This window comes from Apium graveolens, chromosome 5 (genome assembly GCF_009905375.1).
Source record: "Apium graveolens cultivar Ventura chromosome 5, ASM990537v1, whole genome shotgun sequence".
Classification (NCBI taxonomy): Eukaryota; Viridiplantae; Streptophyta; class Magnoliopsida; order Apiales; family Apiaceae; genus Apium; species Apium graveolens.
Window position 1 is genome coordinate 11,875,134 of NC_133651.1, and position 27,372 is coordinate 11,902,505.

The 27,372-nt window shown below is 33.7% G+C and overlaps 2 protein-coding genes and 1 long non-coding RNA gene across 4 annotated transcripts; all 3 read right to left on the bottom strand.

The window, feature by feature from the left end:
• Nucleotides 1–1,237: 1,237 nt before the first annotated feature.
• LOC141723400 (putative beta-D-xylosidase 6) lies at nt 1,238–5,566 on the bottom strand. Its single transcript, XM_074525188.1, has 6 exons — nt 4,737–5,566; nt 3,458–3,624; nt 3,252–3,349; nt 2,814–3,164; nt 2,042–2,458; nt 1,238–1,959 (listed from the first exon to the last, which is right to left on the bottom strand). The coding sequence occupies exons 1-6, from the start codon at nt 5,502–5,504 to the stop codon at nt 1,355–1,357; spliced, it is 2,406 nt and encodes an 801-aa protein (XP_074381289.1). The 5' UTR covers nt 5,505–5,566; the 3' UTR covers nt 1,238–1,354.
• Nucleotides 5,567–10,970: 5,404 nt separating this feature from the next.
• Nucleotides 10,971–12,713, bottom strand: LOC141659809 (uncharacterized). The gene is made up of 3 exons (XM_074466735.1): nt 12,330–12,713; nt 11,914–12,217; nt 10,971–11,800 (listed from the first exon to the last, which is right to left on the bottom strand). The coding sequence occupies exons 1-3, from the start codon at nt 12,711–12,713 to the stop codon at nt 10,971–10,973; spliced, it is 1,518 nt and encodes a 505-aa protein (XP_074322836.1).
• Nucleotides 12,714–16,520: 3,807 nt separating this feature from the next.
• Nucleotides 16,521–24,337, bottom strand: LOC141661795 (uncharacterized). Of its 2 annotated transcripts, XR_012550138.1 has the most exons (5): nt 24,210–24,337; nt 24,021–24,093; nt 23,372–23,433; nt 22,894–22,965; nt 16,521–16,831 (listed from the first exon to the last, which is right to left on the bottom strand). It is a non-coding gene; the product is annotated as an uncharacterized LOC141661795 (long non-coding RNA). The 2 variants fall into 2 exon arrangements; XR_012550137.1 differs by lacking the exon at nt 24,210–24,337 and having other exon boundaries at nt 24,021–24,196.
• Nucleotides 24,338–27,372: the final 3,035 nt, after the last annotated feature.

The following is a 27,372-nucleotide window of genomic DNA, read 5'->3' on the forward strand; positions in this document are numbered from 1 at the left end:
TTGTTATAAAATTATGTAAGATAAAATTATACTTTTCGGGTTTCGGGTTCGGATCGGGTTTGGAACGGATTTCGGGTTTTGGGTCGAGTGTCGGTGCGGTATACCTAAGATCCAAATTCAGATCCAAACTCTTTCAAGTCTAAATATAGGATCCAAATCCAAAAAATCAGGTTCTGATAAATCCATACGGATCGGAACGGATGGAATATCCGCCAGGTCAGGTAAAAATGTCATCCTTGAGTCATTAAATGTGTGTAGCACGTATCAGAGTTTTAATTTTCCATTAGAGTGCATAGAATGAATGCAATGGCCTCACGAGAGATGGAGGGTTGAGACATGACACTTACAGAAAAGAAAGTAGATTGAGGTCTAGCCTCTCGGAAATATTCGGACTGTTTAGTCATGAGGTGTGTTTAGAGATGCACAAAAAAATTGAATTCGAAAAACCCGTCCGATTCGATCCGGAAAAAATTCGGTAAAAATTTAATCTGAAAAAAGCTCGGCCAGGTTTGATCAGGCCCGCGGGCCTTAACGAGACACATATTTTTTGTAAAAATCTGGTCCGATCTGGTAAAAGCCCGGATTTAAGCCCGATTCGGATAAAAGTTCGGCGTCGGGCCGGTTAAAAGCCTGAGTTTTATTTTGATTTTAATAAATATTTGAATAAAATATTAAAAAATAATATCTAATCCAAATTTATTTTATAATTGAATATAATTTCGAATAAAATTATTTTTAAAAAATCCGGTGGACCGGCCTGGCACGATTCGGGAGCCTAAACAGTCCTAGTTATTTTGAACGAATTCCCGGCCCAGCCTGATTTAAAAAAATAGGCTCAGCCGGACCCCATTTCAAATAGTCGGGATTTTGTAAAGTCCGGCTCGAATCCGGCCCTATCCAATTTTTGTGCATCTCTAGCTGTGTGATCTTTGCCTTACCCCCATGTATAATGAAGGCTTAATGACTTTTTACGTCTTAAGTTCAATGAATCCATTTGATTCAAAATCATTTTTTCCCTCTAAAGTACTGAACTATATCAATCGGTCCAAAGATAAAAAGAATTATTTTCGGTACCTGGGTAAGAAAGTACGGTTATGAAATACATGGGCTGATGGTTATACGATGGCTCTGTCTCTTTCAATCCAAATTTTAGAGGCAAATAAGTTTCTTGCTTGATAAAAAAATTTGCACAAGTAACAACAGAATCATGTAGAAAGAGAGCTAAGAATAAAAATGCTGCTTATGCGAAAACATTTAATTTTCATCAAGCTCATGATTTTACACCTCTATAAATGGCACACATTCTTTATTGTCAGTAACTGAGATACCTTACAAATATTCAAACTCAATTTGTTCATTGTATTTGTATTGAAACAGTGTGCTTTAGATCTTCCAATAATAAGGTATGATCGCCCAGAGGCAATATTCTTTTCCCATGCTCATCTGCAAAGCTGAAATGATTACAAGGATCTACTACAAAACTAGATTCAGTACTTCTGTATGATGTAGTTTGTACACGATCAAATCCAATTAGTTGTTTCCTTGGAGCACCTGCATGTTTGCTTGAAACGCTAGAATATATCATGACGACATGACTTCCATCCATATCTCCTTCATTCGTTATAGAGACTTGCAAATCGAATCTCAATGAATTACAGGACTCAACCTTATCAACATGAATATAGTCCAGCTGATATCCTTCTCCACTTTGCAATTGTATTTTCTTCTTGGCTTCTGGGTTGATAGATCCAGACATTGTTAGTTGCTTTGGTGCATTGAGCAGCTTGTAAGTGTAATCTGTGAAGCTAAGGCCATATCCAAATCCATAGACTACATCGCCGGTGTAAAATCGATAAGTTCTTCCAGGATAACCACGTGAGGGATCAGCTCTCATGTTCATATCATTCATTGGTACACTTGTAAATGCCTCTGGATACCAAGTCAAGGGAAGTCGTCCTCCTGTTTTTAATTATAAAAGAGAAAAATCAACTAGAAGTTAGATTGCTATGGTAATTTTGATTTAAATTATTTATCGACATACCTGGATTATAATCTCCGAAAATGATTTCTGCAAGCGCATTGCCACCAGCTTCTCCTGGGTAACCAATCCACAGAATGCTTGCAATTCTTTCGTCTCTGTCAGCCATGGAGAGGTCAATAGGGCCACCACCGGTTATAACTAAGACCAGTGGCTTTTTACTTATAGCTGCAATAGTGGTAATGAGCTTGCTTTGAAAACCTGGTAACAGAAGACTATATCTGTCATGATCTTCAGTTTCTTGAGACAAATCCAAACCCGCAACTATGACAACAATGTCTGCATCTTTAGCAATAGAAATAGCTTCATTGAACCCAGAGGTGGACTCGCAAGGCACTGCTAGGCATCCTGGTGCATAATTTACATTCTTTACATAGGCCTGGAGACCCTCAAAAACGCTTTTTGGGCTACAAGGAATTCCTAAATGAAGTGAGAAAAGACAGAAATGTTATAACAGATATTCAAATATGATGTAGACATGTACTGGAACAATTTTAGGTTTTTAAGATTGACCAAAATTATTAATCACATCTATATATGTAATCAACTGGAATATACTGCATAAAACTCAGAGATTTATGTATAAAAATAGAAAAATGAAGATCGAAAGAAGAACGTGCTTATTACACAGAACATATTGATTAAGGCTAGAGAAGTATAAACACTAATAAATAACTTTAGGTGCTTTGAGTGGGAACATATTATTTCCCGAAAGTGCCAAATTAGATGCAGTTGAATAGCGAGATAAACTAAATCCACAAGTTAAAGCTTGTACCTGTATAACCACCACCCATTTTACTTGTATCATTTGCCAGTGGACCAATAACAGCTATTGAAGAAACACTATTCTTCTTTAAAGGTAAGAACTTGTTTCTGTTCTTTAGAAGCACAATGCCTTGCCTTGCTGCTTCTAGTGCCAATGTCTTGTGTTCTGCAGTGCAGACATCTTTTGGTCCTAAGTTTCCATAAGGCCCTTTACTAGGATCTCCATCAAAAAGTCCAAGTCGGAGTTGAACCAGAAACAAATTAAGCAGAGCCTTATCTATGTCCTTCTCTTGCACCTTTCCTTGAGCCACGGCAGATTTGGTGTTTAGTAGCATATATGTCCCACAATTAATATCCGTTCCTGTCAACAACTCATAAAGTAGATATTAAAAGGCAACAGGGGTTATTCTTCGAACAATTAATACAGAAAAAAGATTAAAACTAAGACCTGATTTAAGAGCAATGGCAACTGCATCCTCAGGACTTTTTGTGTAATTTTGATATTCATATATTGTGGCCACGGCATCACAGTCAGAGGCAATGTATCTGTAGTTCAGCAATTTTGTGGATAATAATATTGTCAGTGTTCATATCAGTTCAGTTCGAAAAATTGTATCTCTAACACTTGTGGATAAATTAGTGGGAATATATCACCCTTGGAAACCCCAATCCTTTCGAGCCTTTTGCAATAATTCCCTATCCGCACATGCAGGTATCCCATTTACTTCATTGTATGAACACATTAAGCAGCTTGCTTTCCCTTGTTGGATGCAGCTCCGAAATGGTGGTTGATATGTGTCCTGCATATCTTGCTCTGTGACCTAAAAATATACAGGGGCATTTTCTGCTAAAATGTCAATCTGTTCCCAGTTGAAACAAGATTATAATTTTCTGTCTAGAATACTTGTGCTAATGCAGTTTATTGTGTTTCGTTACATATAATAAATAACTGGTTCTGAGTCCAAACTTAAATAAAAGTGTAATAATTTTGTACAGAGATTAGTGATCAGATGTTTAAATCTCTAAATTCGAGCCTAGGCTAGATTATTGGTGTACTCGTCATATCGTGAGTGAGATCATTCAATTTAGATTTTGGTGCAAAAACTCTACAAAGCAGAAATTGCTCTATTCAAATCCGTAAACATGACAATATGAGTGTTATATTTATGACTCAACAAAACTGGACAATCCTTCATAATCAACATTGTACTGATCTACAGTACTCCGTCATCTGTCAACCCGTAGACAAAGTAGTATCGAGGAAAACCCATAGTCAGAGGCAATGTATCTGTAAGATTTGGCCTCAAAGTCCTAGTTCATTCCATTTGTAAACTGGACTTTTATTCATCTGCACCATTTAAATTCATTTTTCCTTTGTTCTCTACTAACAAAATAAGAATACTAGATAGGGAATTCTCTAAATCGTCATGCCTCTACTACAACGAATTTGAAATTCAAATTCGCAAGCACAACAAATCATCTACAAAGTACCGTAAGTGAGATCATTCAAATTAGATTTTGTTGCAAAACCTCTACAAAGCAGAAATTGCGCTATTCAAATCCAAAAACATGACAAAATGATCTTTATATTTATGACTCAACAGACTTGGACAATCATTATAATCTTATCTACACTACTTCATCGTCTGTCAACCCATTGACAAAGTATTATTGAGGAAAATGCCAGTAAAACCGGTAAGTATACTAATCTGGACTTCAATTCATCTGCACCATTCGAACTCTTTTTTATTGTTGCTAAATTTTGAACTCATTTTTCCTTTGTTCTCTACTAACAAGTAAGGATACCAGAAAGAATTCTCTAAATCATCATGCCTCTACTACAAAGAATTTAAATATTGCAAATTCGCAAGCACAACAAATAAACTAAAATGATCAATAAACATATTTAAAAGATCGCGAAGAAAAATCTTACCAGAGCATTAAAATTATATCTAGTAAAATTGTGCCACAGCTCCAGATCATAAGAAATCAAATGTTTGCAACAAGCAGACAACATCAAACCAGAATTCCCATCATCATCACCATCACTCAAACTTCTCTTGCCAACAATTCTCTTCACATTCCCACCGACATTCGAGTTCTCCCTCTGAAAGCCTCTCACAAACTCAACAGCAAAAGCAGACGCAACCATCGGATCCTCACCAGGAGTCTCCTGGCCTCTTCCCCATCTAGGGTCCCTAAAAATGTTAACATTAGGTGCCCAAAAAGTCAATCCAGCTTGACCTACATTGTACATTGCTCTAGCTTCCACACCAATAGCCGCCGCGATCGCATACCATAAAGTCCTGTTAAAAGCAGAGGCTGTAACAATAACCTGAGGGAAACTTGTAGCAGTTTTAACTGTGCCATTAAAACTGATTCCAGGGCCATTAGTAGCAATCCCATGAAGTGATTCAGACCACCATTCATAAGCAGGAATGCCAAGTCTTGGAATAGCAGAGGCATTGTTACAAAGCTGTTGAATTTTCTCAGGGAGAGTTAAGTGAGATATTAAAGATTGAGCCCTGGTTGTGATTGGCAGAGAAATGTCACAAAATGGATAAGAATTGTATGGAGGCTTACATGGGTAATCAAGATTTGTGGTAATTGTTTGAGAAGCTGTGAGAAAAAGATTGAAATTAAGGAAAAAGAATGTAATGATGGTGAGATTATAGAGAGAACTCCAGTTGACTGGAGACATTTGAACTGGACTTGTGTTTGTTACCAAGAATGTGTTTGTGTTTGGCAAATATTGTAGTACTCTGGATAGACTAGTGGTCCACTTGCCATTTATAAAATGGTATAGTTCTGATGCATATAATAAATACTAAATTTTATTAATTTAGTGCATTTTTAATTGTAAAGTTGTTGGAGTACTCATAAAAATACACAAAACTCGTAAGAATTAGTACTTATTGAGGGCCCTTCGGGCACAAGTTAGAAAAACAGTTTATAAATTATGCAGGAGTTATGGAGATAGGATCATAAAATTATGCAGGAGTTATGGAGATAGGATCATAAAAGTATGGACTGATGAGTGATGCCAAATTCAGTAGGAGTTATTCAACATTGGTTGTTACTAAGTTTGATCATTGATGCTCCAAACTACCATTTTCTGTAGATATAAACTTTATATGAATTCTGGTAGGTGAAATATAATTGTGCCAGAGATATATTACCTTTTGGATTTGTCTTCTCCACTTGACCCCTTGTGATGTAAACATTGGAGGTCATTATTTTGATTCTTTTGTTTGAAATTTTAAACTTATAAATAGAAATTTTATCAACAATAAATCTCAATTGAATGTATTCAGTGTTGTAAAAATTAGTAATCAGTGAAAATCGGTCGAGCTATCAATTTACGATTAAATAAAAATCGGGGATCAATTGGAAATATTAATCGGAGTAAAGATCGGATGTATTATAATATCAAAATTATATTTAATATGTTATTATAATTATATTAGTTATTTATTAACAAATATATATTTATTATATCATAATTTCTATACTTATTCATATTTAAATTAATATAGTATTTTAATTTTAATAAATAATTATATATACTCCAATAAAGAAAAATTTGTAAGAATTAATCGTATTTCAAAAATCGACTATGTCAGATATTTTGTAGGAAATTAATCAGAGATTAATCGGTTTAATCGGGAATTTATCGGAGATTTTTAGAACACGGGTATTATCTCATTGAGTGGCGTATTTTTAACATTACTTTTTGTTTTTCTTTTCTGCCAGGTTCTTGCATTTTGAATTTTAAATGTGTTAATCAAAGGCATTTTGAGTCTTTGACCGTGCCTTTTTACATAATTAATAATATAAAGTACGTACGTTATAATATTCCAGTATGTTTTAAAAGAAAACAATGGTTGTATAGTAGAAACATTATTTACCTAAATGCATTGTTCAAATAATGTTTTTTAAAATGAGTTCAAATAATCTGAATGACATAATAATTTTTTTAGGACTTATTGCAAAAATTAAAGCTTGGTTTTCAAGTCCCTGAAGCCGTTAATCATTATGTACCGTAGTTTTTCCTTTTGTATCCAAATATTTAAATATTTTAACATATTTCAAGGAAATGAAATAAATTAGAATTTAAATATAGGAAAATGTTTTTCTACATTTTGTAATATTGAAATTTTAACTTCTACTTCAAAGAAATTAATATAACCCTCATTTAATTAAAATATTAAAAATTTGATTGTTGATCCTCTATTAATTCAATTCAAAATTGCCGGATCAAATTAATGAAAATAATTAAATATAATTTTAACAAGAAACAAAGAGTGAAATTTTTTGAGAGAAAAGGATATAACGATCTAAAACAAAAAGGTTCCCTGTCAGGCTGTCACACTCAGGGGTCTAATTACGAATTTATTTTTACTTTGGTTAATATGTCATGATATATCAAAACTAGGGCTGTATAAATAAACCGCTCAACCGCATCCAACCGCTCAACCGCTCGCAACCGAACCGCATTTGCGGATAATCGCGAAACGCGGGTTGGTTGTGGATTTAAATTTTAAAAACCGCTCATTCGCGGTTTGGACGCAGTTTTAAATTTTTAAAAATCGCAAAATCGCAACCGCAACTCGCAACATATATTTATAATAAAATATATTTCCAAAAATACAGTTGATATCATATAAATTAATAAGTATACACATTTATCAACTAATTTTAGATTAATATTAAGACTTCATTCATCAAATTCACAATAATTAAAAAATATGTAATCAAACAAATGAAAAATATAATTAACATGTAATTTTTTTATCATTTTCTTTTTTTTTCTCTCGCCTCCACATTTTTGTATGTTTTTAATATCCTTACTCCACACGGAGCATTAGTTTATATTTTATTTTTGAATGTAATTTATCACGTAACTTAAACTTCAATTTATTAATATTCCAAATTTATTTTTTTGCAAATTATTAATTATTTTAAAATAAGTGGTTGAACCGCAAACCGATCCGCAATAACCGCAAATTCGCAACCGCAAATTCGCAACGGCAAATGACGCGGTTAACCGTAACCGCAAATGCGGTTGCGGATGAAATTTTTTTAAAACCACTCTTCGCGATTTGGTTCGACTTTTACCCCAAAACCGATCCGATCCGAACCGCGTACACCCATGAAATTTTTTTAAAACCATTTTTCGCGATTTGGTTCGACTTTTACCCCAAAACCGATCCAATCCGAACCGCGTACACCCCTCATCAAAACTAACGAATTGGGATTAAGACGATAATATATTATTTTTACCTGTACTTTTCTGGCTTCGTTGGAGGTCGGCCCCGGAGATAGTTTTGTCTTATCTTAATCCCTATGCTCCCATCATTTCGCCCCAACTACAACAAAGAGGATATAATTGTAAAATAATGAGATGTAGGATGATAAAATAATCTGATCCGACGGATACCCGATTTAAAATCCGAAATTTTGGATTTATTAAATCCGATTTTTTGGACGTGATATAGGATTTAATTTTTAAATCCGAAATTTTTTAGATTTGGATTTGGATATCGAAAAGGTTATTTAGAGTGGAGCTTGTAAGATTATGCTGGAAAAATTAATTGGATTTCATGTACTGGGGTAGTTCACGGATATGATAAGTAAATATGTGATGTTTTTTGTATACTATTCGCATGGGTTTCCTGATATTTTGTTGCTATTTGTGCGATTTCATAGATATAAATTTGAAGACTAGTATAACGCAGAAAATTACGGTTATGTTGTGCTTACTATTTTTACACATTGCGCAGCTTCCGAAGGGTACACATGACTGGTCCAGCTTTCTTACTCCAGAAGAACTAGTACTTACCCTACAGCGCTCTTCTGTATCTGTAAGTTTATTTATAGATTTATTTTTTAATGTGCCCTACATTTGATGTACAAAATGCTTCATGTATTTTATGTATGAGCTGACAAAAAAAGACCCTGGCCTGGAGCATTCTTCAGATATTTAACCAATTTTAAAGCAGCAGATCAGTGCAGATCAGTGGGATGAGCCATAAATTGGCTGAGGATATGAACTAGGTATGATAACTCAGGCCTAGTGATGGTCAAATAGATGAGCTGACCAACTAGACGCCTATAAGATGTACCATTTATTAGAGGATAAACCAGTATCAGTACTCAGATGATGCTGAGCTTCGATAGTAACTTTACTAGGCTTGGAACCTAGCAAACCAGTATTTTCTAGAAAAGTCAAAGCATACTTCCTTTGATGAATCACAATACCAGAGTTATTTCTTGCAATCTCAAGGCCTAGAAAGAAATTCAAATGACCCAAATCTTTGACTTTAAACTGAGTATTAAGAAACTCTTTGACCTTAGCTATGTGAGTAGAGGAGGAACCAGTGATGATAATATCATCAACATACACTAAAAGAGCTGTAAATGACTGACCTGTCTTTAAAATAAACAGAAAACTATCACATTTAGACTGAGTAAACCCAAATAGAAGTAAAGCTGCAGAAAACTTTAAAAACCACTCTCTTGGTGCCTGTTTTAGGCCATATAAGGACTTAAGAAGTCTGCACACTAAATTTTTGCCATCTAAGGAAGATAGAATCTCAACACCAAGAGGTATCTGCATATAGATTTCCTCATGTAATTCCCCGTGAAGAAAATCATTTGTAATATCAAGTTGAGATAAATCCCATTTCTGAACAGCAGCAATTGATAAAAAAATCCTGACTGTAGACATCTTAGCTACAAGAGCATAAGTCTGGAAATAATCAACCCCAGAGGTTTGAGTGAAACCCTTTGCTACTAGTCTAGCTTTGTACCTATCAAGAGTACCATCAGCTTTGTATTTTACTTTATACAACCATTTACAAGCAACAGGTTTCTTTCCAGCTGGTAATTCAGTGAATTCCCATGTATTGTTAGCTTCCAAAGCATTCAGCTCTGTTTGCATAGCCTGACACCATAAAGGATCCTGAACTGCCTGTTTATAATGTTTAGGTTCAAAGACCTTAATAGAATTAGCTACAAAAGTCTGATAATGAGATTTGAGATGATAGGTAGAGTCTGTGTGTTGGATGGGATGTTTAGTGGCACAATTTGTGGATTTGGTAACAAAGGAAGGTAAGCCAACAAAATCTGTAAATTTGGTCGGAACAATTTTGGTTCTAGATGGTCTGACAATTTTGACCGGCGCTGGGGGTGGAGGTGGAACTGGAAGGGAAACATAAGGTGATGAAGACCTTGAGGCTGTATAAGTTGGAGTGGAGGTTGAAGAGGGAACTGAGGATGAATGTGGAGTAAGAGTGATAGGGGATAATGGTGCTGAAATATTGGATGAAGATGAATGATTCTGAGAGATATTGGGCAGTGCTGTAGTAGTAGGGGAAAAAGAGTATTGTAGATCATCTACAAAGCTTGGACTTGGAGAAAATAATAATTGAGATGAAGGTAAAGATGATGCTGCATAAGGAAATGTTGTTTCATAGATTACTACATCTCTGGAAGTGAACATTTGATAGGTTTCTAAATTCATTACTTTGTAGCCTTTAGTGTCATGATGATAACCTAAAAGTACACACTTGGATGCTCTAGGGTAAAATTTATCCTGTCTCTTAGAGAGAGTAGAACAATAGCATAAACAGCCAAATATTCTTAAATGAGAGTATGAGGGTGGTTTGTTATGAAGAAGAGTGTATGGAGTCTGTTAAGTACAGAACTAGGAGTTCTGTTTATCAGGTAGATAGCTGTAAGTAAGCAGTCTCCCCACAGATGAATAGACAGTGAAGCTTTAAACCTAAGTGCTCTAGCCACTGCTAAGAGATGTTTATATTTCTTTCAGCCCGACCATTTTGCTGAGGTGTCTCAATACAAGACAGTTGATGTATAATGCCAAATTGTTGAAATTTTAACTTGAGTTCTTTGTTAAGAAACTCAGTGCCATTGTCAGATCTGACCAATTTAACTGCTGCATTAAATTGCTTTCCAATATAAGCAAAAAATGTATCAAATAAGGAAGAGACTTGAGTTTTGGAGCTAAGTAGATAAGTCCATGTGCATCTACTATAATCATCCACAATGGTAAGAAAAGAATGACATGTACTATAAGTTTTATGTTTATATGGACCCCACAAATCACAATGGATGATGTCAAATGGTTTAGATGCTCTAGATGAGCTTACATTGAAAGGAAGTCTGCCTTGTTTGGCAAAATGACACACATCATAAGGTAAAAGACTTGTGTCACTAACTTGAGAGGAAACATACTCATATGTTTGATTACAGTAAGAGGAGTATGACCTAGTATATCATGCCAGAGTTGGCCATTAGAAATATTTAGAGCTATAGAACTAGCAGTAGCTGAAACAGATGAAGGAGAACCAGAAGCAGAAAGCACAAGTTTGTACAGGTTGCCTTGAAGATTACCAATCCCCATCACCCTCTTGTTCATAGGGTCCTGTATCAAACATTGTGTTGGTAAAAATTGAACTTCAACATGAAGAGTAATGATCAATTTACCAATATAGATGAGATTAAAATGAAACTCAGGAATGAGTAGAACATCATATAATATAAGATGTCTTGAGAGATGAATTGTGCCTTTATGCTTAACTAATGCAAATTGACCATTAGGTAAACATATATTGACTGAACAAGGAGTGATATTAGTAAGATTATTTTTGGTGCAAGTAATATGGTCTGTAGCACCAGAGTCTAGAATCCAATCATCAGAGGTATGTCCATTGACTAAACATATAGATGACATGTAGGAACAAGTACATGTACCTGACTGGGGAGGTTCCACATAATTTATTCCAGAGGGAACTTGATTTAGCATTGCTATAAGCTGTTGATACCGAGTTGAGGAGAGTGTGTGGGGAAGTGCAATTTGATTAGACTGATTAGGATCAGTCTCTTCCACAACAGTATGAACCTGAGCTACAATTCTGGAGTTATTAGAGACATTCCTAGTAAACTGATTAGGCTTAGCATTTCCAGGAGCTCTGTCTTTAGTAGATTAGTACCATGACAGTGAGAACATTCAAGATTTCCTCTCTTGGCCTGAAATTTTCCACTACCTACATCAGACTTCTTGAATCTAGAGAACCTATTGCCATTACCAGAATTATGTTGAGCCTGATGAGTTGCTAGTACAACAAATTCCACAGTAGAAGAAGACATAGCAGTATAACCTATATGTCGCTCTTCTTGTTGTAACAGAGCAAGAGCTTGAGTAATTTTTGACATAGGGTTCATCATAAGCAGTTGACCCCTAATATTTGTGTAGCTATCATTTAATCCCATCAAGAACTGAGTAACTTTCATAACATCATCAAATTTCTCAAGTTGAGCCTTTGCATTGCAGGTACAAACACAAACACATTTAGGAGCCTGAGCTACATTGTTAAGATCATCATTCAATTCCTTAAACCTTGTATAGTAAGCAGAGATAGTTTGAGTGTCTTGAGTCAAATCAGATAGAGCTCGTTGCAACTCAAAGATTCTAGGGCCATTATTGTGCATAAATCGTGTGTACATCTTCAGCAAGAGTCACATAGACTAAACTAGACCTAATTCCAGGCGCTAGAGAATTAAACAACCAGGTGATAATCATATCATTGCAATGCTTCCAGTGATTGAAGTATGGATAATTGATACCTGGTGCTTTGAATTTACCAGTAACAAACCCTAGCTTGTTCTTTACGTAGAGTGCAAGTGTCATTGAACGTTTCCACTCATTGAAATTTTCACCTGTGAGTGCAGCAGCGACAAGAACTTGTCCAGGATGATCAGATGGATGTAAGTATAGAGGATGGCTCGAATCAAGTGATATTAATTGAAAGCTAATGTCTATAGCACTGTATTCGACATCATTATGGTTAGATTCATTTCCAGTAGTAAGATCTGCTTCGGATGTCATTGCAGATATAGTGTTTGATGAAATAGCTGAATGAATTTCTCAAGAACAAGAAAGAAATTTGTAATAAAGATGATTGATTGAGATGCATCAAGATATGATTTACAACTCAAAATAGAAATTCGTAACTCGAGAGAGATTTTATTATGACTCAAGCAAGATTTGAGAGAGAGAGAGAGATTTGAAGATGTATGCGATTAGTTCCAAGAGGATTATAGTGATGTAATCATCTTGATGAACAAATGGAGAATTACCATGAATGAATCATTCTTTAGCTTTGATACCATGTAGAGAAGATACAATTGAAGAAGACTTGTATTGAAAGAGAAAATGTATAGATTTTACAATGTCAACTTACAGAGAATGAACAAAGAAAGAGAAATATATACATATCCACTTTCTCTCCTGGCTAACTGATTTTGCCGCCTATTCTCCTAACTGATCTATAGTAGAAATACATATATGCCCTTAAGGTTGTGTTACATTAAAGTTAGAAATAATATTATTATTCTCAATAAAAGACTATTGGAAGCCTTTCATGATCACTTCTTTTCTTCTTCCGTTCATAAGCATTGTTCTCCCAACTAGATTCTATTCCATACTTAGCTACTTAGTTTCACTCGCAATTAAAGTATGTAGTATTCTCTTTTCATCTTAAAAAGATTGATAACTACTTTCGTCTTTAATTTATATGGATGTAAAATTGAGTTAGCTGGACAGTTAGTCCAAGTAGATTCTGTATTTCATTCTAATAAATTAGCTAGTTTTATTATAAGCTTCTTCATATTGTTTTATATAGTTTTACGTTTATATATATATATAAATCTATAATTGCAAATATGATTTGAAATAAATGACTAATATTTGCTGCGTATGCTTAACTTACATTCCAAAGTAATTTAAATCCAGTGTCCACATATATATTATTGAATCTATTACATGATAATAAAATTCGGGCTTATTGATCTTTTAAATCTTGATTCATTTACATCAATATACTCATATATCCCATGTGATTAAAAAATGTTCCTTTTTATCCTTGAAGTATTGAAAATTGAAGTACTGAAAACATATATTTTTAACCTTGAACTGTCCGGTTTATACCTATTTTTATCCGGTTCTTCGATTTTTTTCCCGGTCCAAGATTTAAAAATACATTTTTCAAGGGTAAAAAATAAAAAAATAACACTTTTGAAACAAATGATATATTGATATATTGATGCAACCCTTTGGGGCGTGTTTGGTTTGGGGGTTGAAAGGGGATGGGCTGGGCTAGGCTGGATTGGGGTGGGTTCTAAACAATCATGTTTGGAAATTTTATTTTTTAGGAGGGTTGGGTTGTGTGGGGTTTATTGAAGGGTCCGGAGGAGTTCATTTCTTATATCTAAACCCGACATTTTCAACACCCTTAATTGGGGTGTTATTTTTTTTAATTTTTTTTAACCTTAGGTAACCCGCAACCGCTACCCTTCGGGTGTGCACTGGGTGTTATTTCCACTCACATTTTTTCCATTTCATTCGCAATACTGCTCCGCTCTCTCCGACATGAACATCTCATTGAGTCATTGGTATTTTCTCTCTCTGTCTCTTTCTCTCTCTCCTATATATATCCCCTATATATATATCTCTCTCTCTCTATCTCTCTCTTTCTTCTTTGTTTCTTGTTTGTGTATGTATGTGTTTGTATATGTATGTATTTTTCAGTCTATCAAATCACTTGTATTCTTGTTACAATCGGCAATGCTTATTTGTTATCTTGTCATCTGCAGAATCATTGATGGCTGTCAATTGAATTAAAGATTAGTTGTAAAGTTTGTGAATGGATTTTAGATGAGTATGCAAATACCTTTAACTCCAATAATTTCTTACTTTCGACATTTGACAACCTGATATAATGTTTCATTAAAATAAAACCTAGTCTGAATTTCCGAGTTGCGTGATATAATAATTTGGAAGATTTGTCGTTAGATTGTTTTACTAGTTTTTTCTTGCATCAGGCATAATTCTGTTTAATATTGGTAATTATAGCTGACTGTGTCCTGTGTGGAGTTCTGATACTCTGACTAGTTTGAGTTTGAGCTGGACTAGTAATCAGCTTGTGAGCTATTCTAGTTCTTAAGTACTACTTGCGAAGTAACATGGCAAAAGTACTAATTTTAACTTTCCAGAAGTAGCACGGAGTAGCAATATAGCAATCTTAGAATCTCTTGTACATAACCGTAAATGTGAGGCAGGGCTTTTTAAATCATAACAATTAGCAGTCAATGTATAGTCTGTTATTATCATCTAGCTGATCTAAAGATGTTCATGATGTACCTTTAACCTCTGGGGATGGACATAATGTTTGATGTTAAAATAGGTGTGAAAAAATAAATCACCTGGATCAGAGAAGTAGCGGGAGAAATGCTTGACATTTGTAGAAATACAATGTAACTTGGCAGGGATATAGTCATTATTTCTGATGGTTTAAAATATGCTGTGTAAATCTGTGTACGAATGGAATTGTACACGCTTTTGGTGGAGTAATCTCCATTTTTATTGTAAACATCAAGAATTAAGAGTAACAATTATCTGCAACTAATCCAGTAGAGATGAGAGAGAGTATGTGTATTAGCATGTGCTCTATGTCTATTCTACCCGTCTACATAATAGCATCTACAATAAAATAGGTTTGTGAATTAATTTGATGTTAAAATAGATTTACGAATTGATTTGCTCTTACTCTCATCTATGTTGTGGTACATACATAGTATCATTTTTGGACTGATGGGTATGTTATGGTTGAAAATAATGTAGTCAGGTACTTTTTCCAGGAGATCTCATGCGTGATCTTGTTCTTCTAAAGATATAAAGCATTTGATCATGTCAGCATATTGTATTAGAAATTAAATTAGATGAAGAGAAGCTAGTGTTTTAGTTGATAAAGATGAAGACAACAACACCAGTGTGACAAACGCTTTCAAGGAAAAAAGATTAAGAGGAGCAGGGACATAATTGTTGCCCGAGGAAAAAGCAGTTTATACTTGTTTTATTGGTAAATTCTATGTTATTAAAGTCATTCTTTGACGATGGATGACTGGGATATGCCCCTTTTAAATTTTGTAAGAAGTTTAGTTTTAGTTACAATGTAGGTTGTTTTAATTATAATGTATGTTACTAAATTTGTCAGAAGTTTACTCTATAAAATATTATTATTTAGCAAAAAAATGAACTTTTTATAAAATATAAAATTTGAATCATGTACACGAATAGAAATAGCTGGAACAATAGTGATAAACAAATATTAAGAAAACTTCTTCAGTTTAGTAAAGAAATTTTTATATCCCCACTGTAAGTAAATATACAAAATTTATATGAAAATAATGTTATGAACAAATCCTATTAGATTTAAAAGAGTAAAATATTAATTTTCTATTAATATTATTTTTTAATTTAATAATAAATTTTGAAAATTTAGTAACTTTCTAAAAATAATTAAAAATAAAGTTAAGATTTTAAATAATTTTCTGTATTAAATTTGAAATACATGTTAAATAATATAAAAATTAACCAACCCCTCCATCCAAACAAGGTAGAGGTTTAACCCAACCTAAGTAACCCATCTCCAGCTAACCTAACCCAACCCAACCCAACCTCTCCCTTCATAACCCCCAAACCAAACAAAGCCTTAGCCTCAAAGGTCATTAAGCCAAAAATTTGTTTTAGCCTAGATTTCTTTGTTTTGTATCAAGGTGTCAGAAATTATAAGTTCTGAAAATAAATGGACAAATTTTATCAAACAGTGTATTTGAACAAAATTGTATTGGCATTTCAAGAAATTAAAATATTAAAAAAACATATGATTTCTTTAAGATCAGGGATCTTTCAAGTTGCAACCGATATTATGAACATGAACTTGATTACAACACAGGGTGGACTATAATTAGCTAGATTACAAGAAGGCTAGATTACAAGAATACTTTAGACACTCGAATATGTACCCACCATACAGACCAATAAGCAACTTAAATTATCTAGACCTTCTCTTTCATCTCCTTTGAAATGTTTTAGAGTTTTGGGAAGTTGAAGTTGAAATTGAACCTGTAGAAGAAAAGCTTTCGGGCTTCCTTGTACAAACGGGCCTATAAAATTCAAACAAAAGAAACAATTAATAAGATTCATGTTGCGACTCTCTGTAACTTGAACACTAGCAAATTTGAGGGTACTGTTAGATTATTTTTATAATCTATATATTATGAGCTTACAAATTAAAACAATTATATTTAATTGTTTATTCTATATTCGGACTAATTAAGTGGTCTAAAATAAAGAGTCCAAAGGCATCTTATTGGGTATGGGCTATGTAATGTGTAATACCCATAGTAAGCCTTATTAGGGTTAATGGGGTCTAATTAGGCTACTATATAAAGAACATAATAGGGTTTTGGTCCCTAAGGCAATTCACAACCTATACTCCTCCATTTCCATCAGTTTGAGTGTGATATGACTAGAGGCGAATCAAATCTGTGGAAGATCAAGTCCCACAATCCGTAATCAAGAAGGAGGATATACGAGTTCCACGATCAAGTCTCTCAAGCGTATTTAAATTCAAGAGCTATGGAATCTGGTACGCTTCCGCACAATAGTTTATTGTGTAACCTTGATAATATCGCATAAGATGATCCGGGATTATATATTTAGTTCTAACAAGTGTATTTTAAGAATGTGTTAACTGGATGCACTTCAACGCACATGTACATACTCAAGTCTTATTTAATGAGTAATTGTTTAACCAGAGACTATAGAACAAACACAAGCTTGTGGGCCTACATTTTTAGTTCATGTTAACTCAGTGGAGGCTTATACACAGAACTGGCAGTACATATTTAGAACTTAAAAAACAGAGACCGATTTCAACCAATATTAAATAATATATGCTACTAGGTCTCGAAGCTGATTCCTTATAACAGATATGTAAAACATCAAAAAAACGACTTGATAAGTAAAGACTGCAGTGGGAAAGTCACAACCTAAGAAATAAAAGACATAGGATCAAGCTTTTACATGCTTCTTTTGTAAGAAATCTGGGCACGTAAAAAAAGAATGTACCAAGTATGTCGCATGGTGCATAAAGAAAAGTAGACTTTTCACCTTTTTCTGTTCTGAAGTTAATTTAACTTCTGTACCTAGTAATACTTGGTGGGTAGATTCTGGTGCTACTACTCACACAAGTGTTTCTATGCAGGGTTGCATTTGGAGCCGGAAACCAAGTGATGCTGAAAGATTCATCTATGTAGGTGATGGAAATGCAGTTGCGGTTGAAGCTATTGGCACTTTTAGATTATCTTTTGAAACTGATCATTTTGTTGAATTAAGAGAGACTTATTTAGTACCGTCTTTTAGGCGGAATTTGGTTTCTATTTCTGTTTTGGATAAATATGGTTACTCTTGTTCATTTGGAGATAATAAATTCAGTCTTTTTCTTAATTCTTCTCTTGTTGCGACTGGTTCTTTGATTGATAATTTATATATGCTGAATACAATTGCTTCATCTAATGAAACCTTGCAAATAACACCAAGAGGTACGAAAAGAAAATTATCTAATGAGAATTACGCTATGTTGTGGCATAAGCATTTAGGTCATATCTCCAAAGCGAGACTACAGAGGCTTGTGTCATATGGAATGATTGATTCCCTTGATTATTCAGATCTTAATGTATGTGTTGAGTGTATTAAGGGAAAACAGACAAACAAAAGGAAGTTTAGTGCCAACAGGAGTACTGGTGTCTTATAGCTGATACATACTGATATATGTGGTCCATTTCCTACGGCTTCTTGGAATGGCCAACATTATTTTATCACTTTCATAGACGACTATTCTCGATATGGGTACTTATACTTAATTCATGAAAAGTCACAATCTCCGGATGTTTTTAAGGTCTTCAAAGCTGAAGTTGAAAAACATCTTGGTAAGACAATTAAAGCTATCAAATCTGATAATGGTGGTGAATACTATGGTCGGTACGATGGATCCGGTGAACAACGTCCTGGGCCTTTTGCAAAATTCCTACAGGAATGCGAAATCGTCCCACAATACACAATGCCTGGGCAACCACGCATGAATGTTGTTGCTGAGAGACGAAACAGGACGCTTAAGGACATGGTAAGAAGTATGATTAGTCATTCTTCTTTACCAGAATCGCTCTGGGGAGATACACTTAAGACTGCAGCCTACATACTAAATAGAGTACCTAGAAAAATAGTAGAAAAAACCACTTATGAACTATGGACTGAGCAGAAACTCAGTATTAAGCATTTACATATTTGGGGTTGTCCAACTGAGGCAAGGCCTTACAGGCCACATGAAAATAAGCTGAACTTAAGAACTGTTAGTTGCTACTTTGTTGGGTATCCTGAAGGACAAAGGGTTTCAAGTTTTATGATCCTTTATCAAAGTCCTTTTTCGAAATAGGAAATGCTAGATTTCTTGAGGATGTTGTGTTTGAGGGGAGGGATATAGTTAGGGATGTTGTCTTTGAGGAAGAATCTGTTTCTTTGCCTCATATGGTTCAAAACAACAATATGGATATACCTATACCACCTCCTATTGAGGATCAAAATGATGCTCAAGAAGAGCAAACTCAACGACCTCAAGAAGAAGTGCCACTTAGGCGATCCACTAGAGAAAGAAGGAATGCAATTCCAGACGATTATATTGTATTTCTTCAAGAGCATGAATTTAACATAGGGGTGATGGAAAATGACCCTGTCAATTTCCAACAAGTCAAACATAGTGCAAATTGTGAAAAGTGGATTGATGCCATGAATGATGAGATGTAATCCATGAAGGTCAATGACGTTTGGGATCTTGTCGAGTTGCCTGAAGGTGTGAAACCAATTGGTTGTAAATGGATATTTAAAACCAAAAGGGATTCTAAAGGCAACATCGAGAGATATAAAGCACGTCTAGTGGCAAATGGTTATTCTCAAAGGGAAGTCATTGACTATAAAGAAACTTTATCTCCAATATCATCGAAAGATTCTTTTAGAATAATAATGGCACTTGTGACTCATTTTGATTTAGAGCTACACCAGATGGATGTTAAAACAACTTTTCTCAATGGTGACATTGATAAAACCATATACATGACACAACCAGAAAACTTTGAAATAGGTGATTCAAAGTCTATGGTTTGTAAACTTAAAAAGTCCATCTATGGTATAAAGCAAGCTTCCCGTCTATGGAATCGCAAATTTCATCAGACTATTGTCTCATACGGTTTTGAGTCCAATGTTGTTGAAAAATGCATATATCACAAGTTCAGTGGGAGTAAATTTATATTTTTGGTGCTTTATGTCGATGACATATTATTGGCATGTCGATGACATATTATTGTACTCCTGTTGCTAAGGGTGAAAAATTTAGTCTGAAACAGTTCCCTAAGAATGATCTCGAAAGAAAAAAGATGCAGAACATTCCATATGCTTCGGCTATTGGGAGTCTTATGTACGCTCAAGTTTGTACCCGACCAGATTTGGCGTTCATTATGGGTATGTTAAGCAGATACTTGAGTAAACCCGTAATGGATCATTGGATTGCAGTCAAAAGGGTTATGAGGTACTTGCAAGGAACAAAAGATTATATGCTTGTTTATCGTAGATCGGAAAATTTGGAGGTCATTGGGTATTCTGACTTTGATCTTGGTGGTTGCATCGATACGAGAAAATCTACTTCTGGTTATGTTTTCATGTTAGCTGGGGGAGCTATATCTTGGAAAAGTTCTAAGCAGTCACTCATAGCTCAATTCACCATGGAAGCAGAATTTATAGCTTGTTATAAGGCAACCAATCATGCTATATGGTTGTGGAATTTTGTCACAGGATTGCGGGTTGTAGATGGAATTGAAAGGCCATTGAAAGTATACTGTGATAATCGTTCTGCAACTGAGTTTTTGAACAATAATGGAAGCTCTGAAGCATCAAAACATATAGATATTAAGTATCTAGTTGTTATAGAGAGAGTGAAAAATCAAATAATATCCATTGAACACATGGGAACAAACTTTATGCTAGCAGACCCACTAACTAAAGTTTTGACACCTAAGGTCTTTCATGGGCATATTGCTCATATGGGTGTTGTCTCGTTGGAGGATGTTCAGTTTTAGTGGGAGTTTTTTTTTTGTTTCTTGATACTTGTTTTTATTGACACTACTATGATACATTATGTATTTTCAGTTCTCTGCAGGATGAAGTTATTTTTATTATTTTATTTATTCTCTCTATTGCTCTAAATGAGTTATCTTTCAGTTGTGGTTTGACATAAATATTGAAAGAATTAAGTTTGATCTCACTAAGGTATTTAAGGATCAATTGGAAATAGGCATAATTGAGATCACATTGCATGTAATTTCCAGTTACACATCTATACTTGATCTATGTCATTGAATATATTTGTGTAGTAATCATTGAGGATCAAGTTACGCTAATGTGATGAAGGTCGCTTTGGTTCTATATTTATATATGAGATGGACCAGATTGTTTTATGAAGATGTTCTAAAGGATAAACAAATTTGTGCGCACATATGGTTATTGAATGTAATTGTTATTTGAAATAATTTGTGCCCAAGTGGGAGATTGTTAGATTATTTTTATAATCTATATATTATGGGCTTAAAAATTAAAACAATTATATTTAATTGTTTATTCTATATTCGGACTAATTAAGTGGTCTAAAATAAAGAGTCCAAAGACATCTTATTGGGTATGGGCTATGTAATGTGTAATACCTATAGTAAGCCCTATTAGGGTTAATGGGGTCTAATTAGGCTACTATATAAAGAACATAATAGGGTTTTGGTCCCCAAGGCAATTCACAACCTCTACTCCTCGATTCCCATCAGTTTGAGTGAGATACGGCTAGAGGCGAATCAAGTCTGTGGAAGATCAAGTCCCACAATCTGTAATCAAGAAGGAGGAAATACGAGTTCCACAATCAATTCTCTCAAGCGTATTTAAATTCAAGAGCTATGGAATCAGGTCTGCTTCCACACTATAGTTTATTGTGTAACCTTGATAATATCGTATAAGAGGATCCGGGATTATATATTTAGCAGTTAGAACTAAATATATAATCTCGGATCATCTTATGCGATATTATCAAGGTTACACAATAAACTGTAGTGCGGAAGCGTACCTGATTTCATAGCTCTTGAATATAAATACGCTTGAGAGACTTGATCGTGGAACTCGTATATCCTCCTTCTTGATTACGGATTGTGGGACTTGATCTTCCACAGACTTGATTTGCCTCTAGCCGTATCTCACTCAAACTGATGGGAATGGAGGAGTAGAGGTTGTGAATTGCCTTGGGGACCAAAACCCTATTATGTTCTTTATATAGTAGCCTAATTAGACCCCATTAACCTTAATAAGGCTTACTATGGGTGTTACACATTACATAGGCCATATCCAATAAGATGTCGTTGGACTCTTTATTTTAGACCACTTAATTAGTCTGAATATAGAATAAACAATTAAATATAATTATTTTAATTTGTAAGCCCATAATATATAGATTATAAAAATAATCTAACAAGTACTACCTGTCATTCTTCTGCACAATATTTCTCCTCAGCTCAGTCAAAATTTTAACTTCGGGGCTAGGTAAGAATGACAAGTAAAGTTTAGACACGTTATGGCAGAAACATGTATAAAAAACACAAGTGTAGTTAAATAATAAAAAATTTGTTCTATATTCTTCAGAAGTTCAGGCATCTGACTTGTATTTGAGAAGGGGAAATTACAATACACACAAACTGTATGTTTTAAATCTTTCTTGTATAACTTATGTACATATGTTAAAAAGAAACCAAGTTTTGCAGATAAAAAATCAATAGAAAAAGATCATGTTTAGAAGTAGAAAGCAAAAAGGAGTATCTAAAGAAATCAAATTATACCATGATAGTTATACTTTGTCTCACAACCAAACCACAGTTACTACTTTATAAAAATAATACATGTTGAGAAAATCTACTTAAGATTTCTTCATCAGGTTACTTTTTGAGTTTCCAACAATAGTGCTAGGTCCCCAACCCAATCATAACAGACAAAATTTTATTCATCAGTAAAAACTAGAACATTTCAAGTGCAAGACTTGCTACATCATCATAACACACGAAGAAGTGATATGAAAAAGTAGTGATACCTCTGTAAAAATTTCTTTTGTGGCTTGAAGGTGGCACCTTCGTACACAATTGAACTTGTTTGCTCCTTTTTTCTGATCAAGTGAACAAATTTCAGACTTCAATATAATAGTGAAAAGATTACATCGAATAGATCTAGTTTATAAAAGATATCAGTTCCAGATTGTAAAAAGTCAAAGAACACAAAGCTAAGAGAATGATTAGTTACAAATCACATTGCACACCACGTATATCACATATTCGTATAGTAACATAAATATTTACATGCATTAATCAATTGTATATTATGTGATTCAATCTAGTTAGACAAGTGACAATTTTGTCCAGGATTCACATTTGCTTCCACCCTTAATAAATAGTTTTATATTTGATAACACAATTTATAAACATTTTTTTCTACCTTGTCAAATTAGCCAACAATTTTTTTTATAATACATAAAAGTTGAAGTATGTCAATTCTTTGAGACTAAAAACACTTACGAATATCATCCTTTTGATACAATTGCCTCGATCTTTTTTTGGAGCATTTTCTTCATTATTTTCTGCATAAAGATATATATTATGTGCATGAATTTGGATAAGGAGAAAGATCGGTGACTTTTATGATAAAAAATCACTGTGCACGTTAAATATATAAATAATAATGTATCTATGCATTTTTCGGATAAACATTTATATTGTCAAAATTTTGGGTTGAACTTTTAACATGATTATGGTTGATATAAATCTTAATTCAAATTACAAATCTAAAAATGATTTTGATTTAACCGAATCTTAATACAAATAAAAAATCAGAACTCAAATTTGAACTATGCGATTATTAGATAATAAAACTTTAGATGGGATAGATAAAAAACTCAAATTTTAATTAAAGCTCAAAAACTTTTTAAATTCACATTGATATAAAATCCGAACATGTTTCATTTCAATCCAACTAATATATCAAAAAAGTATGCATCCATCGATTTAAATGAAATTAACAACATTACGTATATCTTAAAGTTATCAGATATGAAGAACAATTTAACGGTATAATCTATTGGTACCGTTCTCACTACTTTTACGGGATGTCGAGCGTTCTCAAATGCAAATATGCGTGTGTGTATGTTAATTATAAAAAAAAACTTACTAGCATATCTCGATACAATCTTCTTGCGAAGCATCTTGCAGGTATATTTGAAAGAAAATCATCTCGATACAATCTTCTTGGGAAGCAACTTGCAGGTATAGTTGAAAGAAAATCAAGCATAGATAACACAAAGATAAGTAAATCGAGCAAAAATTAAGAATAATATAACACTTCGTTTTGATTTTATACCTTTTTACTGGTGATACTTTGGGGTATAATAAAAAACTGGTGGAAAAACTATCGATCTATGTAAATGCAAAATTTGAATCATAATTTTACGAGAAATTGAGAGTGAAGTTTAAAAGAAGAAATATCGATGATGGTGTGAATATATCGAGTGAAAAATAATAGGTGATGTACGGGGATGATATATAGTCATATAGAAGGATTTGGAACCATATCGAAGATTCGAGAAGGTGCTTGAATATGGATGATGGTAATATTAATTGGGCCATGATCTAATATAAACTTACTTATAATAAAAACTAGAAATCAACATATTTAATTTACAACCCAACCCAACTTATAGCCCAACTCATTGAGTTAGTAGAAATGGGAAATCATCAACAAACTTCTTTTCATCGCTTTATCCATTTTCCTTTATAATCAATCAACAACCATTTCAAATTACCGTCGCCATCTCTAATCACCGCGTTATCTCGAATCTACATACAACATAATTTTCAGTCTACCTCCGCCCGTCACCATCACCTACCACTAAACTTTCTTATTCTTATAATCACTTTCATAAATTTCATAATTCAATTTTTCACCTCGTGAATATAGTTAAAAAATGACAAAATAAAATCAAATGTGACGTTAGTTCCAATAGTTTCGTAATGACATATTTAGAGAAGGGTATGGGTTTAGTACTTCATTTCACAAATATAATAAAATATATTTTAAATTTAGATTACACTAAAAGGAAATAATAGTTGATTTACGTGAATAAAGTGGATTAATTTGCTCAGCTACGATTACAAATCTATGTTTATTTAATAGATAGATGATATATTAACATTTGCATAAAAAGTATGATGAGATAGTTCAAGTGAGTAAGGGTTTATTTCTTTTCGTTCGAGTTTGATTCTCGCTTAGCCCGAGTATGTTAAAATAGTTACTCAATTATAAGGCATATAAATTTAATAGGAAAAAAATATCTTGTTGTGCAAGACATGCCTGTACAATAGCAAGACTAAGTCATATTGACAACACTAAGATTTAGTTGTTTGATAATTTATATCTATATTCTTTGTTATATTTCTTGAGTCTGTAAAAGTGATCATATAATTAGACTGGGGGATTTTTCTATGAACAATATCAAGCTAAGAAATAAACTCTGGAAGAAGATCATGTTTTAATCATGCCTCAGAAAAAAGTCAAAAAGCTTGGAGTTGAATAAAGTTGTTCTAGGAAAAATGTTCTAAGTCAAGATATCGACAAGTCACAGATCAAGTTGTATCGAGAAGTCCAAATAGCCTATCGAGAAGTCACATGAGTTATCGAGAAGTCACTTCAAGTAAAGATTCAAGATATCGACAAGTCAAATGAAGATATAGAGAACTGGAGATATCGACAAGTCAAAAACTCATTTAGAGAACTCACAGATATCGAAAAGTCAAAATTCATGTGGAGATCTCAGAGATATCGACAAGACAAAGATGATGCCGAGAACTAAGAGATACCGAAAAGTCAAAGATGATGTCGAGAACTCAGAGATATCTACAAGCCAAATTCACATGTCGAGAACTCAGAGAAATCGACAAGCCAATTACACTTGTCGAGAATTCGAGATATCAATAACTCATTTTACTTATCGATATGTCACTTCTCTATAAGAACAAATGGAGATCTCGATATGTCCTCTCAAACTCAAAATACAGACAAGTTCAAGATTATCAGTCAACAAATGACCTAATTCACTAGGTTGAAAAGTCTACAAAGTAGCTGGAAGAATACAAGATCAAGGGCCAAGATTAACTGGAAAAAGGGTGGTCACAGACCTGCAAGATACTGCACAAATCTGCTAAGCTAGAAATGGAAATAGAAAAAGGTTTCTTTAGAAAAGAGTTTAGTACATTTTAGTGCAAGTCTTGTAAACTCGTGCTGCTAGTCTATAAAGCATGCATGGGTCCTTTATTTAGAAGTAACAAATAAATTTACATTTTTTTGTATTCTCTCAAGAAAGAAGCTAAGTTCTTATATTTTTAAGAACACAAAATTTGTAGCAAGACGAACTTAATTAATACAAATTAAATGAGTTTTGAAATATTATGCTTATTGATTTAATTCTGTCAAAACAATATCTCTGAAAATTAAACTGCTTTGTTCACCAAATATCGAAACAAATTTTAAAAGGCTAAAAAAACACATTCACCCCCCTATGTTGTACTCAATATCTAACAAGTGGTATCAGAGCTGTTAGATAATAAATTACACACATGGGAGGGGGTGAATGTGTTTTTGTGTTTTTATGCTTTTCTTGAAGTATTTATGGCTTGAACAAAGTAAATGTAAATCTTGCAGTGATATGCGTTAGTACTGAAATTAAATAGGCAATAATAGTGAACACAGATCTTTCAGTACTCACTTAATTTTATATTAAAATTAAGAATGTTTTGCTACAAAATTTCTAGGCTCTTTGTTGATAAAGAGCTTAGCTTCTTCCTTGAGAGAAATACAAGATTTTCTTATCTAAATTGTTACAACTAACAAAGGACCAGTGTTAACTATATATCATAGTTAACTACTGGTTTACACAGTGTATAATAAGAGATGCTATGTACTTTAGTAAACTGTCACTTATCATTTCCATTTTAGGAAAAGTATATCTTCCATTTATGGCTTAGCATATCTTTGCATACCGTGTTAACTTTGATCTTCCTTTGTCAGTTAATCTTCACCCTTGATCTTGCATACCCTTCAAGCTGCTTTTTATAGACTTGTCAATCCAACTGGTTGGATTGTTTGTTGATTGTTAATCTTGGATATTGAACTGGTCCGTAATTTGTACTTTGAGTTTTTACCTCGAGATCTCCAATTAGGAATATAGAGATCTTGACATCTCAATAAGTATATTGACTTATCGAGATCTCTAATACTCCATAGTTGATTTGACTTGTAGAGGTCTCTGAGTTCTCTATAAGAGAATTTGGCTTGTCGAGATCTCTCCACTTCATGTCTTCACTTCGACTTATCGATATCTCTGAGTTCTCTAGTGACTAATTGACTTGTCGATAACTCAGAGTTCTCTAGTCAAATTTGACTTGTCGATAACTCAGAGTTCTCTAGTGAATTTAGACTTGTCGATATCTATAATCTTCATGTCTTCAATTTGGCTTGTCGATATCTC

Excerpts from the sequence above, each read along its gene's own strand:
- LOC141659809 (XM_074466735.1), bottom strand. The coding sequence starts at position 12,713 with ATGACATCCGAAGCAGATCTTACTACTGGAAATGAATCTAACCATAAT. Across the intron at positions 12,218-12,329 it reads ATGTGACTCTTGCTGAAGAT|GAATTGAATGATGATCTTAA; the intron begins GTACACACGATT and ends ACAAGGTTTAAG. Across the intron at positions 11,801-11,913 it reads TCAGGCTCAACATAATTCTG|ACAGAGCTCCTGGAAATGCT; the intron begins GTAATGGCAATA and ends AATCTACTAAAG.
- LOC141723400 (XM_074525188.1), bottom strand. The coding sequence starts at position 5,504 with ATGTCTCCAGTCAACTGGAGTTCTCTCTATAATCTCACCATCATTACA. Across the intron at positions 3,165-3,251 it reads TGCCATTGCTCTTAAATCAG|GAACGGATATTAATTGTGGG; the intron begins GTCTTAGTTTTA and ends AGTTGTTGACAG. Across the intron at positions 1,960-2,041 it reads TTTCGGAGATTATAATCCAG|GAGGACGACTTCCCTTGACT; the intron begins GTATGTCGATAA and ends AATTAAAAACAG.